At 34.2% G+C, this 15,999-nt stretch overlaps 1 protein-coding gene across 1 annotated transcript in view; it reads left to right on the forward strand.

The window, feature by feature from the left end:
* TNPO1 (transportin 1) overlaps positions 1–10,201 on the forward strand; it is a 59,047-nt gene extending 48,846 nt beyond the window's left edge. Inside the window, exons 20-24 of the mRNA XM_086479999.1 lie at positions 1,741–1,816; positions 2,601–2,700; positions 4,084–4,158; positions 6,840–6,982; positions 8,602–10,201. Coding sequence (XP_086336125.1) covers positions 1,741–1,816; positions 2,601–2,700; positions 4,084–4,158; positions 6,840–6,947 — 359 coding nt within the window. The 3' untranslated portion in view covers positions 6,948–6,982; positions 8,602–10,201. The remainder of the gene's footprint in view (positions 1–1,740; positions 1,817–2,600; positions 2,701–4,083; positions 4,159–6,839; positions 6,983–8,601) is intronic.
* Positions 10,202–15,999: the final 5,798 nt, after the last annotated feature.

The following is a 15,999-nucleotide window of genomic DNA, read 5'->3' on the forward strand; positions in this document are numbered from 1 at the left end:
AATAAAGATTTTCTTTCACCCCACCCCTGCCCTGACCCATTTCCTCTGCACTGATGGATGTGTAATACCTGTAACTGAGAGGCATCCAGTACTTAAATGTTTGCTTCCATCACACTGTTAGAGAATTTTTGGAAGCATCCAAACACTGACTTCTTTTTTTTTTTTATTCTCTTAATAGTTACTTTAAATGTGGATGCATAACTGCAAATAAATGTTGAGTGTGGTGTACTTATTGTAAGTTTGTTGTGGGATATTGTGCTGCATGCCACTAGTATGTGCAAGAATATTACTGTTTTCTGCTTTAGCTTCCAATGTAATGAGCTATGAAAACGCTTCTATGGAAACATGAGACCACCTTAAATAAAAGTAATTGCATAAAAAATAACCAGTACATGCCAAAAAATTGAGCTTTTGACAGAGATTACTATTCCTGGTAGACTGTAGCTGTGAAAATTTACAAACAAAAATTAAAAGTGTATTTTCATTTGAAAGCAGCACTTCAAATGCAGTTTTGTAAGTTAGATCCACTGAAAATTTTAGTCACTGCATATTGAAATCAGGTAACATTAGGGCAAAAGGGTACATTACCAGTAAGCTGCAGCTTTCATGGAATGAGTATGTTTTAAACTGCTAGTATATCCTACACCAAACTCTTACTGGAGAAAGCATCATCTGCTTTATTGCATGTTTCATGAAACTGTTCACAAATGCCTGTTAATTAGAGTGTTGCATAGTATGTCCCTTGAACATAGGTTTCCTTTCTCTGCTTCATATAAATCTGCTGGATTTTAGTATTATTCATGTATTTTGCTTCAAGTAATCCTGATGCATTATTCCCCACCCTCTCCTTTTTCTAAAGATTAATCTTTCGTGAGTTGAGCAAACACCATTAAAACACATTTGCATGATGATATTTTCTTTAGTCTGTCCCTCGCAACAAAGGACCAAACTACCTAAATATGTGATGAAGTAATTTTGCCTTTCATCTGTCCTTGTGCCTTGGTATCAGCAGTGAGATTCTTATACAGCTTCTATGAGGAAGCGTTTTGTGAACAGGAAAAATATTTGAATTAAAGAATTAATTTTCTGCAGTCAGTTGCTGTGAGTTAGCAACCACTTTAAATTAAATTTTCTATGAAATTATGAAGAAGGCAAATATTTGGTGCTCTTGGAGAAATGTTTAATCTATTTAGTGGTTTTAGATAGACCACGGTATTTTTCCATGTAAAAGTATTTATAAATGTATTGTTATTGATAGAGTAGATCTATTAAAATCTTGAATTCTAAATACTGAAAAAAATAAAATGTTTAGAATACTTGATATTAAAATTGAAAATGGTGAATTCCTTTTTATCAAGAGTATCCATAATAGTACATTTGAATAAAAACTTCAAAATGTATGGTAGGTAAATTTACTGTAAGAAATTACTCTGAAGAGGGCAGAATAACTGCTTGCTTAGAAAGCCTTTGGTTTTTAAATTGTGTTTTTGGTGTTCTCTCATTTACTTCTTTAATTTTTCTTTTACCCTGGAGAGTATACCATATATGTTGCTGCCTCTTATTTAGGGGGTGGTAATAAACAGCACTGGTGAAATCTTATGTTTATTATCATACACAGATTCTGTTGGTTTCTGTTTCTGAGTTATTTGTTGTTTTTTCTTTATTTTTTCTCCTCCCCCCTCATTTGCTCATGTCTTGGTTGGCGTTTGGTGGTGTATAACCGTGATTGCGTTACCTTAGCAATAACAATTGGTCGTCTTGGTTACGTTTGTCCTCAAGAGGTGGCCCCCATGCTACAGCAGTTTATAAGACCCTGGTGTGTATTATTCAATCTTTTTTTTTTAATTCATTTTTCTTCACTCTCTTTCTTTCTTTCTTCTCTCTATCTCACTTTTAGATATATTTTCAGTTGGTTACAAAATCTCAATCCTTAATCATTGCCAACCATGTGACTAATCTTGTCCTATCAGGTTTGTGAGTTTTTAGTAGCGCCGTCATGTATTCTTTATGTTGTGGCTAACGACTAATTTATGCATGGGATAAGATTGTCACATGCTTGCTGTGTTAAAGCTTGACTATGAAAGAGCATTTTAAAATCCACCAGAATGATAATACAATGCATGCAAATACTGTAAAATTTAAACCGTGCATTACTTAAAATTCAGTCTGAGGCTTGAATTGCTGTAAGGAGTATATGTTTATAGATTTGTTACGTATAAAATAGCTTGCTTGCTGCTGTAAAAGTTAAATAATTGTTCTGTAAGTGGTATCTGACATAATTCATACTGTGATAGTATTATATGTTCCGCTTCTAATAATGATAGTTTCTATAAATATATCAGCTACATGTTTCTTTTGTATTTAATGGAATACAGGTCACACTTTCGAACTCTATATAGTACAACAGGAGAACAAGATTCTGGAGATGATGCTTAATGGGGCTATGCTAGTAAACACTGTGCTCAACAAATGTTTTTCTAAAATAGCGTTTCAGATCATCTTATCAGTGTGACTTATTCCATCAAATACTGTCATATAGTTCTGACTTGATTGAAGAAAAAGTAATGGAGTTACCTAAGTTTTGCTTTCCAAATTGCTAGGTGCACCTCTCTGCGAAACATAAGAGACAATGAGGAAAAGGATTCAGCATTTCGTGGGATATGTACCATGATCACGGTCAACCCCAGTGGAGTAGTCCAAGTAAGATACATGAATAGATCTTAACTTCTTTTCTTTACTCGTGTGAAATTTAGTGAAAGCTGTATATGGAGTATGAAAAAGTGTAGCTTGATGTGGTTCCCTGCAATATGTGACATAGCTTTATTTTGAGGTCAAGAAGGACAAAATACTTATATTGTGAATGATACATATCATGATGCTTCAGTAATTATCACCTAGTAAAGGTGAAGAGTATTGTTAAATTTAGGTTTTGTCTTTTACTTACGAAGAACATAACTGTATTTTGATACTTATGTAAGGTTGTGCTCAGGATCTGTATGAAAATATAAGGCAAAAGGTGACATACTTAAACCTATTTTCCAGATGTAACCTAGGCTTTTAAAGCAAGAAATGGAACAAAAATCAGTAACCACCTCTTCATTCTTAAAACTTGGGTAGGGAAGATTCTGTTTCAACTTTGGATATATTGCTTAGTCACTGTGATGAGGAACATGCATCTCTAAAATAAATGGTACATCTGAAGAATAGAATGTGACTTGCTCTTTAGTCTCCACATGTCCCAAGTAAAGCTGTATCACTGTAGTATTTTGTAAGAGGAAAATGAAGGTGATTTTTTCCCATTCCCCTGCCTGGAATTCTTCTTGAAACACAAGAATTGAGCCTCTACCTTGTTTTGAAACTTTCGGTTCATTTCCCTTATGCTTTATGCTGTACTTAGCATTACCGTCCTCTGCTGTGCATTTGTTCTTTCACATAGCTTAAGGAGAGGGGATAATTAAGGACTCTTTTCATTATCCTAGCTCTCTTTCTCTGTAGTTGTTAATGATTAAAGACTGCTGTTTTAATGCTGTAGTAGGAGGTATGCATGACAGCAGATGACCTAAGTGTAGGGATTTTTGGGGTGGCTTTAGTTTTGAACCTGTATGATAAACATTCTGTGCACCTCAGAAAAAAATTCTGGCTGTGCTTAAAGAAATGCAACAGGTTTTTTTCCCCAACTGGAAATGCATGAGAAAGAGATTGTTGTGACTGTGGTCTTGAGTTTGTTGCTTGTTATTAATGTGATTGGTTCTTGAACTTGGTATGTATACTGAAAAAATTAACATTAGGAAAGCGTGCTGTGGGAGGGGAGAGTTGGATTTTTTTTTTTTAACTGTGGTTTTATTTAATAAAAAACCTTATTAAACAAAGCTATTCCTACTCTCAGCTATTTCTATTTCTGAACACCGAAGGGTACAGAAATTTACCATTATTGTCTGAATTAACTGGAAAATAAACTCATTAAAAACAAAAGCAGTTGAGAATTAGGATCGAAGACCCTGCATGGCTCATAGAATAAATGAACATCAAGTGTTTTCAGACCTATAAATTGTTTCTAACCTATGTGATTGTTTAATCTTATAGGACTTTATTTTTTTTTGTGATGCTGTTGCATCGTGGATTAGCCCAAAAGATGATCTCCGAGACATGTTCTGTAAGGTAAGGTTTCTAATATAACAGTATATCATAACAGCAGTTGTTTTGGAACCTCTTGGTTTTTTCTTACTTTCTCTTTCCACTGTTAGCACTTACTGTATTTGTGGTCATGGTAGCTTCTTTGGAAGGACATACATTTTCAGACAAAACAACATAAAATTCCTGATTCTTTTTCTTAACCCATATTTTCTTATGTGCATTTGGGTTATTCCAGACTTTTTTATACAGTATTGAAAAGTTCACTTGAGATCTTATTTGAAGGGATAATCATCCTCAAAGAGCTTTTCATAATGTCCAGCCTACTATGTTTTGCCTGCATTTGGAAGAAAAGGGAGGGTTTACCACATTTAAGACTTTTTTTTTTTTTTCCTAGAAAATCAGATTTGTATCATTCCAGACTTTTTTTGCCACGAAAATGCCTACTTTATTTTGGAGAAATACCTAGAAAATTGCAAATCAAAAATATTCTACTGGTATCCTGATTCTGTTTCTTAATCCTGCTGAAAATAAGTTTTCAGGATTGAGTAAACTTCCTCAGAATCCGTCTTGAATGAACAAGTTTCAAGAAAATTATCTACAGTGATACTCAAGAATACATGCCTAGACAAAGTGTCAATAGAATTTAAGCAGAAGGACTGTTTACCTTGTGTAAAATAAGCAAAAAAAAGCCCACCCAGAATGTGATATATTGTGTTTTGGCACTCCTCGTAAGTTGTAAAGTGAAATCTCTGGTTTTGGGAAGGTTGTATGTCAAAAGTTAATGATACTCCTCTTAAAGCAAAAATGGAGCATATTCCTAACTACTTACTAGGATCATGGTTCAGTATTGGCACTTTTTCTTCACGTAACATCATGTGTGAACGTTGGAACAGACACTGCAACTTTTTTATCCTGTCTTTAAGAGCAAAGACAGAAATCTAACTGTCCTAGTTAGCCTCTCGGATAACTGGTCTTCTTTGAAGGAATATCAGGTCCAGGAAATGCACAGCTGTGAGTATTCTAGCATCGGCAGAAGAAACAGCAAATACTTATATGCCTAGGAGAAAGCCCAGGATGCTGTCTGTGATGATTGCCCAAAGCAGTCTCAGTGCGTGTTTCTACACTGGTCCTTCAGCATTGAATACTTGCTTCAGTAAGTCAGGATCATCTTTTTCAGATTCTTTCCAAGTTATCTGTGCAGGATCTAATGCATTCAAACTAGACACAATAGTTCTTCGTCACTTGGCATAAGGACATCATTGCTTTTTAAAGTGTGTTCTTTTGTGCTTTTTGCCATGCAAGAAAGGAGGAGACAAAGCTTTCTTCAAGTGATGGCATACATGTTTTTTTAGATTACTTCCTCATGAATACATGATTGCTGTAATCCAGTTAGACGTTCTTCCAACAATAATTATGCCTTTCAGGAACAATGGAAAAAAACCTGGATTGTCCAGTGTTTTGGTTTTTAGCACTAGAGGTGAAAGAAGGAAAAAAGCACTACCAAGAGCATGAGTAGATCAACTGCCAGTGTTGAAATCTGACACATACCCTGAGAATTTTATCACTTTTTATAAAAGCAAGGTATCTGAAGACTGTAGCTGAAGCTCACTTGCTAAAACTCAACTGGAAGATGATTTTAAAAGTGTTCCTTTTGTCATACCTGAAGTTTCTTAGATTTTCAGTAGTTTCTTGGCAGCTGGCTAATCTGACTCTTTGGATTAGGAAAGAGAGGTGAGCCTTCTTGTGGAAGATCTCTTTCAGGGAGAAATTAGTTAACTGGTGGCACTAATAGCTTTATCACTACATCCTATTTAAGAAGAGCTCTGCTTAAGAACATTGTGTTGAGGGTGAACTCAATACCATGAGCTTTAATGTTGACGTTGCCTTTTCTGTGAGGATGTGTTCATGACAGACTATTCTGTTTGATTTTAAAAAAGAAATACAAAACTTTAGACTCTCTTAGTGTAATTTTCTATGAGGAGGAGCCATTTCATCTGCTTTTGTTCTTTCTGATGTTTGCCTTTTAACCTGCTGTTTTCAGAGCTGACATACTAAGACCTCTTTGATGATATTATTTATTTTTCATAGTTTTCAACTGATGTATTACGTTGGAAGTACCAGACTGAAATGTGTAGATTTTTTTTTTTCTCTTTAGCTGGCTTTTGACTGACACTGACTGTGGATCCCTATTCTTTCAAAACACACATGGTTTTAACAGCTTCCTTTTTAGTGACGGTTGTCTTACAGGTTCCGTGGAAAAAACAGCTCTCACAGGATGCTTTTGTATTTGTGCTAGAAATTGATAGGTATTGATTCTGTCAAATGCTGGCTACAGTTTTGGCTCAGCTTTCTTCCCACAACATATTACACATTAAAAAAAAAATGTGACTACAGTAATCATAACATATATAAACTGTGTCAATTGGTAAAATGCTTAGCATTCTGAAATGGCCTAATTCTAGGTTGTAAGTCACTAACTTGTTAAAATACATATAGATATGTATATACACACTAATTTGTGTGGGTAGCTATATTCTATATGTGACCCTTAAAAGAAAATTTCTTAGTAGCAGTTCAATATTGAATTGGAGAATTGAAATGGACAGATGTGCCATCCAGCAGTTTGTGTCTTACTGCATTTGTTGCTAGTAAATAATGTATCCTCTGTTTAGTGATTGTCTTGACTTCTCCCCTCTCATTTGTAGATTCTTCATGGATTTAAAAATCAAGTTGGGGATGAGAATTGGAGGCGTTTCTCTGACCAGTTTCCTCTTCCCTTAAAAGAGCGCCTTGCAGCTTACTATGGAGTTTAACCTCATGCACTATAGCTGCAGTCCCATAATTAGAGGTAAATACACAAATTTTCAGTGCTAAACAGAGTTGTATAACAGACTCTCTCCCTGCTTGCATTATATAAAACATAACTAATTTATCAGACTAGAATTTTTGAGATTTCCTATAAGAAGGAAAAAAAAAGGGGATGATAATATACCTAAATGATAGTAGCTGTGGCAAAAGCAGTTGTCTGACTCCGTTATTTTATTTTTACAGAGAGAGAGAAAGAAAGAAAATGTGTGTGTATGATACACATGGTAGTGTATCAAGATAAGGCTGGAAGTGTAGGTATAACAAAGTGCCGGTTCAAGTTTAATAAGCAAAGTGATGAATGTGATGCTCAAGCTATCGTACTAAAGACACAGGCTCCCCTATGAATTAGTCTTATGAATTAGTAGATAGCAGATGTAGTCTAAGCAGGAATATTCCTCTAAGATAGGAAAGCAAGTTTGTTAGTCCACTTTAGCCCTGAGAAGTCCAATATACTTCTAACCACATACTAGATAATCTTTGCACTGAATGAAGGATGTCATGCTAACCTGTAACTCTGCTGTAACTGTAGAGCTTGGGGAGGCTGACATGTTTATTATTGCCATGTTCCATTTTTGTGCACCTATTCAGAATTGTTACAGTTCTGTGCAGAGAATGATTCAGCTTCAGCAAAGAACAGTGATAGCACATGCTATCTATAATAGAATATCTATATAATCTAGAAATAGAATATTAGAGATAGCGCATGCTATCTAGTAACTAGAATAGTTATGGTATTATACCACCTTGCTTTGTATGCTATCTGTGCACACTGTATAGAGCAAATTTCCCGTGTGTGAAATAGTGTGATACTATGAAGAGTTTGTAATACTGCCTAAAAAAGAGGGTGAATTAAGTTTATTCAGTCAGTCTTTATATAAATTTGATACTTGCCATAGAATTTTCATACTGAAATTATGGGAGTGAATGATACAATTCTGTTTTATTGTTGAATGGACAACTATTTAAAAGTCAGCTTGAGATTTTTTTCAGTCATTGACATAAGAAATCCTGGTTGACTTACATGTTTGATCTGAACAATGGATTAAATATAAACTAATTTCAAGCATTTGCATATTTATCAATGAGGGCATTTTAGTTCTGACTTAAGGGGGTTTTCCTCTTCTAATGAAGAGGAATCCAAAGTAATAAAATTCACCGTTATTCTCAGCTTGAACTAAGAAAATGCTATGGCTATCTTGCTTAATCCACCTGAAAGTGAAGTTGTTAGGTCAGTAGCGGATATGTTTCATATTTATTCTCAATGTCATAACTACCTCATAATTTTGTGCTGATAAATGGAAGAGCTTGTTAGATTATATAGGACTGCTTTTATCTTATGTCTTAGCTTAGCTACAATAGCGGAACTGTCAATGTAGCTTTAAAGCATACGTTGTTGTTCCATGAATAATAATTTACATGATATAAATGTGCCATTTACTTAACCGACTTACAAGGGAAAATCTAAATGTAAATACGTTTTTAAGTTAAAGATTGGCACCTACTGCTTAAAAAAGGCAGAAAAGCACTTTGTCTATTACAGATCTGTCAGTTAAGGTTCAAGTTAAAATGTAATTATACCTTTATCTTTCCCTTTTACAGGTCCTTCAGTCTGGGAGACTATGAGGGAGCCTCTGCACCCAGGGAAAATGTTACCCTTTACTGGGGGGAAGGGTAAACCAGTAGGGAATACAGTACAATCCCAACCCTACTGGGAGGGGCGGGAGGGAGGTGTTGCCGTCACTGTATTAAGTCGATGTTGGGAAATGTTTTAACATCTGGAGCCTTTGTGGGTGGAAATCTGTCTTCTATTACAACTCTGCACTGGATGTGAAGAAGAAAAAAAAATAAATTAAAAAAAAATAATCTAGTCATAAAACAGCACATTCTGGAATATTATGGGGAATTGTACCAAAATAAGAACCATATAATTGAACCATAGGGATACGTAAAGAAGAAAACTATTTTGCGCACAATAAAGGAAACCTAAGAATGGGGGTCACAAACAGTAAAAGGCTTTCTTTTTTCTTTCATGTTTTTTTAAGTAAGGGTTTTCTACATTATTTCATCCTGCTTGATGGGAGTCCTAGGTATTTGCATGTTAATGAAAAACTACATAAATTAATTTAGTACAGTTAAAATGCAGCTTGTGTCCGTATTAGGAGCAGGCATTTGCAGTACAGTATAGAAACCCCATCGTAAATTAATAAAGGTTAGCTTGGACAAAATGAAGCAACCTGCAAGCTGCCAAATGAGTCACTCCTTTCATTTTTGGGGTAAGGGGAGGGACACTTCAAAGGAAAGATTGACATCTTAATTTTTACATTAAAAAAAGAATTAAAGTAGTGGACATGATTTGATTATTATACTCATTAGATTTAATTTCTAGAGTAAGGCATTATTCTTAACGTGCAGTTTAAAGTTCAGGCATGCATTCTGGCTCATAGTGATCAGAAATAATTTAAATTAGTGGGAAAGTAGCATGCTTGCATCACATAGAGTGAAATTGGTATACATTTACCTATGTTGCGCCAGTTTTGTGTTGCAGTTTACCAATTCAATATAGCCCTGCATTTAAAATTCCTTTTGAAGATTCTGTGGATTTTCTTTTTGTTAAGAATATAGATATAAAGTACTGTAGTTAACAATTAGGCCTTGAAATACCTTTTTAGGATCTGTTAAGAATAAGATTGATATTGTATTGTGTGTAACCTGCACAATGTGGAAAGCTGATATAGCTGTGCAAAATATTTGCCTCTGTGCTGTCAGTGTGATGTGCTTTCTGCATGGTTATATACTAGTGATTTTATCAGAATCTAAAAATGAGCTACGTGGTAAGACCTGTTAAAGGCTGCATAAATGTTAGTTGGCACGTAAAGACAATTGTAGAAGTTGATGACATGATTGCTATATTTGTGTTTATTCCCACTCAACATATTACCTTCTGCGCATTCTTTTTGTTCAAAGCATGATCTTAAAGAGATGTTTAAGTTAATGGATGTAATGCAGGGTATCTACACTGTATCGGCGCATGTTGGTGGCCCTTTGTGATGTAGTTAAAGGCACAAGGGTGCAAGTTTAAAGCTACAGAGTGAAAGTTGGTTTGGATCCTCTTCATTTCATTTGTTTAGCTTTTCTGTTGTGTTTTTTTTTCTCTACTTACATGTATTCCTGTGAATAAATCCTTGTTAAGTTAACCCTTTACTTTTCCTTCCATGTGTATTTTCTTATGTACTGTGAATGTGAAATCCTAACTGGTACACTTGATCTTGTGTCCATCTGAAAGTGGCAAGTCTTTAATAATTTAGATTGCCTAAAGAGTATCCCATGATGATAAAGGAAAATGGAGAGATTTTTAACTCTGCTGGTCAGAGGTGAAGCCACACCTTTCCATTTTTCAAGTGCTGCATAATTAATCTGCAAAACAAAATTAAGCCATAACAGCCTTTTTGTAGATTTAGCTTCTCACCTTTGCGTTGCAGAATGGATACTGGATAACAGTTTTGGGGTTTATTTGTTTGGTTGGGTTTGTTTTTTTTTTTAAGAACTTGCTCTTCTTTGCATGGTTCTGTTCTTTGACTGTTGAATGATTTAGCCATTGCACTGAAGTTTGAGCTGTGTGAGTGTCGACTTATAAATGCTGTTTAAAGAGTTTTGATTTTTTTTTTTTTTTATGCATGATAGCATGCGTGTTTTACATGCCCCCCACCCCCTTTTTTTTGGCTTTGAAAATTTTAATGGATTATGCCTGAAGAATGGTTTGGACATGTATTGTATGAAGTACATTCAGTAATGCTAGTACATAGTATTTATTCAATTTGGTCAAAATTGCATGTGATAACTTGCTTTCAAATTACATTGCTTTGGTAGCAAATACAAAATTTCTTCTTAACTAATTACTGTGAATTACATTAGTAATAGTCATTACGAACACTTTAAAACCAAATTCTGGAAGGGAAAAACCCCAAACCTTTAAAATTTAGCAAGGTGGGATATTATTTTAGAACCAAACTTGCTTTAATTTTAAGTGTGTTTGAATATTAGAGAAGAGTTTCAGAGAAATAACATTTAAAAATTTGTAGAATAGAAAACCTACCCTAAAAATACTGTAGCATAACAGCTAGAATCAGAGTTTAACTAAACTTAAATTTCAAGGAAGCCCCTTTAACCAAATAAAACCACTCCACCTCACCTCGGATTAGCTTAGGATGCCACTTTTGTACGTACGTGTTTAATAGGTATTTGTACAGATGTGATCTGGTATAACAGCAAGGAAAATAAAATAAGGCAGGAATAAACAGTGCTGATGAAATAGTCTTTTGTATCAGTAAGTTTTCTCATGGTACATTTTAAAGCAAATAAACCATATTCCTAATGCATCATATAGCGCAGAGATTTGCAGAAGCCATGTAGGGTATAATGTGAGGTAAGAAAAGTTCTGAATCAGCATTAACATTTATAACTTAATTATTGCATCATGGGATATATAAAAAGCATCTTAATTCTTGTGGTGTAGTCTTGACAGTTCTTGAATGTTGACTGAATGTTTATATTGGTAGAATTGTTAGTTTGTCTTTGTTACATTCCAGTGTTTCTGCCTCTTGGCATGCTAAAAGCACGGCTTACTTCATTTGCTCCTTACACACTGAATAAAGTGCTGTTAGTGTGCTAAACTACAGAAATAGCCGCTGCTAAGTAATGGTGTAGATTTTCTACTTGAATATTTTTGTTGTAGGAACCTCAGGAGGTCAGTGTTTACTGTTTTTATATATGCCTTTTTCCTGTTTTGAGTTTCCCTTTTTGAAGGATTCTGAGAGTGAACAAAAGCTGCTGATCAACCTAAGTTGGTAACAGAAAGTGTATTTAAAATCCTTATAAATCCATCTTTTTGGCAGTTCTAAATTGCTGTTAAATTAGTCTTAAGTGAAGTTCAATACTAACTTTTTTCTTTACACATTCAGGAAACAGCTCATTTCATTTAGGGGAAAAGATTAGAATAGTTCATTATTTTTAACAAGTGCAAGCGAAAATAATCAATTTTGTAAATTTTTTCCAAAGCTTGATTATTTTCTAAATCAGTGAATATGTATATACTTAAATTTTAATAAGCTAATTCTTATGCTTTAGTTTATTGCTCCTTCAAGCTTGTACTTAAAGTATCACTTTTAGAAGAATGGGTTTAAAATTTATAATCATTATAATTTTTAAAAGTTATGAAGTAGCATAAATTTTGTAACTAACAATATTGATACACACTGTGATTGATTTTTTTTTTTTTTTGTTAGGACTTTTATGTTAGCATCAATCTTAATTACTTAAACTGCATATATTGTATAATAGTAAAATGTATATTTTAAAACTTCAAGTGGCTTTCCTCAAGTGAAACTCATTGCTACTTAAAAATATTCAAATACTAGCTTTATCTCAGGTGAATACTCTTGTACCCTTTTTGTTCAGAACACATGCTAATAAAATGTGTCTTAGTTATATCAGTTTATGTATTTCATTTAGGCAGCTCCTCTGTCTTAAACTTTAAATTAACCTTCTACTGTGGGACAATAATGACTTCTGCTTCACCTGTTTTATTCATATTGAATGTATTAACAGATAAGGTGCAAAAACGTTCTTCCCTTGAGGAGAATGCATCCATATTCAAACAAATATTTCTTGAAAAATGCTTTAAATGCAATATTGTATTAGAAAAAAAAAAATTTCATCTTTTGTCAAGGAAGGAAGTTGCAATTTAACACTAATTGCTTCAATACTATCTCCTTCATGAGGATGATGCACACATAAAGCTTCTATATAGGGTCTAAAGAGTAACTTTTTATCTTAGATAAAGGTTAAGCTCTACAGCGAAATGGCAAAACATCCTGCAGTTATCTCAGATAGACACTGATGTAGTTTGCATACATATTTGTTATATATTACATAAGTATTTCCAGTAATCTCATCTTGAATAAATAAAGCTTGATCAGTAGCTGTGTATTTCACTCACCTATGCATTCTCCAGAATGACTTGCATCTATCAGTCTTCTAGGTGATATTCTCCAGTAGAAAATGTTTTATGTCTGCCACTGACGCTTGCTCTTTGCACTTAATGGTTCGAGCAAGCCAGTTTTAGATTATTATTTTAAATGGGGAAACTGAGGCAAGCACTCTTGTTGCTTGCCTTGTAGAGTATATTCTGTAAAAAGGATACTTACTCACTTGAATGTACTTATATGAGGGAAGTTTAAAATGGCTCTATAAGATGAATCCCTGTGTGGTGTTACAGTATACTTTAAGTAAGCCAAATCCACATCTCGAATTCGGTGCTTACGGTATAGTATCATTTTTCTGTAAGCTGGTTCTATCGTGCTACTTTCGCCTTAGGTATCTATTTCCTTACTTTGGGTGAGCAAGAAAATTGAGAAGGCCTGGGTGTTTTTTGCGAGGACAGCGATTAGAAAAAAAGATGGGTATAAGCAGGTTCATTTGGCTGTTGAAATCTCTAGTGTAATGTTATCTTTTTTTAATGGGAAGAGATATGTAGTTACGTTGTACATTGTCTGAGTTACTAATACTAGACACTTCTAAAATTTTAAATTGGATGCAGTATACAAAATAGTTTAAAATGAAAGATGACTGATCTTTCTGCTGACAACTTAGGTTGTATGAGTTTTGCTTGAAAGCTTTAAATCTGATGTTTCTGTATCTGCCACAATGTTGGAATGTTTCCTTCAAACATATCCTCCTGCAACCTCTCAAACTGTACTAAATTGAGTGATATTTCTTAAAGTCTGCCTATGTGCTAACAGAACTTCATTTTAAATAGAATATGGTTTTAATTTTTGATAAGCTGCTGAATTTTAAAGAGTTTTTGGGGCCACCAAATATTTTGGATCATGCAGAGAATATATATTGTACTGTAGTAATTTTGTATTTACATTTGTATGATGTGACATAATAGATGTGAATGTTAATCACTGCTTGACTATGTTAATAAAGTTGTTTAAATATAGATGTTGCATTTCAATTTTTAATGAAAGATTAAAATTTCATGTTCAAATTATGTTTTGCCTGAGCTAGTAGTGCACTCTTCTGGTTCACACATGTAAGTTCTGGTGTCTCTTTGATAAGGATTTCCGTTTTATCAGAAAGAAAATGATCTTTGAATAAGTTAAGGTCAGTTCAGTTTAGATGTTTCATGCTGCTTGAGGGCAGATCAATGTAGAAATAGGAGGGTTACATGAACTGGAATTAACACCTGTTGGGTGATAACTGGTAACTGCTTTACTAATGAGAAATGGTACATTGACTGTATTTTTGTTTGAAACAGCTAATGCTTGCTAAGTCTGACTAAATCAGGGCGGGGAAATCGTTCTCATTTCTTGTGCTATCAATAACATGAATTTAAAAAAGAAAAAAAAAAAAAGAGTAAACAAGAAATAAATTAAAATTATGCAAGACCTTGAACCAAAACTTGCAGTGGTCTTAGTCTAATTTTATCTAGCTTTTATGGGACCATGATAATACAGGCTATTTAAAGATCTGTCCTTCCATTTATGTAACTTGCTGATACAAGAATCTCTAAAATGAAAGTATGAAACTAACAGTAGTAGCTCTCTGGACAAAATCCACCCATGCTGGTTTGAACATTTTATGTTCGCTTCCAGTATTTATTCATCAGTTATCGATAGCATGTAAACAATTTAGACAATTACATATGTCTATCACAGATAGCATCTATAGTGTAATGGTTAAATTCAATAAAATGCATTGGTATAACTACTTGCTATAATAAAATTTATAGTAGAAATCAATTGCTGTATACTCAGCTGAAAGTCTGCTTAAAGGAAGGACTTTGATTTCTGCCTCCAGAAAGAGGAGAAAGCCATGGAATAGCTGTTAACAGCAGTGAAGGTGTGGAGAGACCAAGTTGATTAGCAGAGAGGTCAAATCCTGTTGGCTGAGCGCACCAGTGGCTGGGTGGGAGGGGATGGGGGTTTTGTTTTCTTTTAAATAGCCCTGCCCACTTCCCTTACGTTGTGGGGTACCTATGACAGAATATCCTGCCATCAGTCAGATGTTTTGTTCAAGTCTCCTACTATCAGCTTAGAGCCTGATCTTAAGCTGTGGCCTCTGATTTTGAGTCTGAGATTAATTACTACCTGTATATACAAACGAAGACGTGTAGAGTAAGTACTAGCATCTTAAATAAGTGAAATGAATGTTATAACTTAGTTTGTGGTCAGACTGCAACAGTGCAAAGCACTGTACTTTCAACATAGGTCATGCTATTTCTTTAAAAAGAAATTACATCTAATTTAAAGATGTACTTGAATGGAAAAGCATTTCAGTAGGAATATTGTGTGTGTAAAATAATTTATGTACGTTAAGTCCTCACAGAGTAAATGTTGGTAGCTCACAATGAAACATACTGCTTATATAAATTATTAATAGATAAAGTGTGTTTCTCTCAGAGGCATTCACCCTTGTTTTGAATACAATGAGCAGTATATACCATTGAAAGCTCTCAAAAGACACACAAATGTTAATCTGAATAATGGCAGGCTTAAAATGGGGTTGTTTCCAATAATCAGTCCTCATTTTAAGGAAAACAGATGCAATTATGCTGCACGTGTATTAATGCATATACGTGTAAGTGATGGGATGTAAGGACTTATTTTTTAATTGTAGTTTTCCAGGAGTTTTTTGTGACACACATTCTTTTTTTGCCAGACCTTCATTTGAACCATAGAAGGGAACAGTGAGATATTTATTTTGTAGCTTGAGGTATAAATAATTTTTGTTGAATCTTAATTTATATTTAAAATATGGAAATAAAACATATTGAACTGTTATGCTGACCGGTTTATCTATTTTTCCTTTTCTTATTGCCCCTTGGCAAAATGGATAGTCATAAACTTCCTCTATTAAATATACAGGGGAACTTAAAGTCTTCCCCCATGTTTACAGCATACAGATTAATTTGGATGCATAATACTGCAGTATTAC

Source organism: Leptosomus discolor, chromosome Z (genome assembly GCF_034619465.1).
Source record: "Leptosomus discolor isolate bLepDis1 chromosome Z, bLepDis1.hap2, whole genome shotgun sequence".
NCBI classification, from domain to species: Eukaryota; Metazoa; Chordata; class Aves; order Leptosomiformes; family Leptosomidae; genus Leptosomus; species Leptosomus discolor.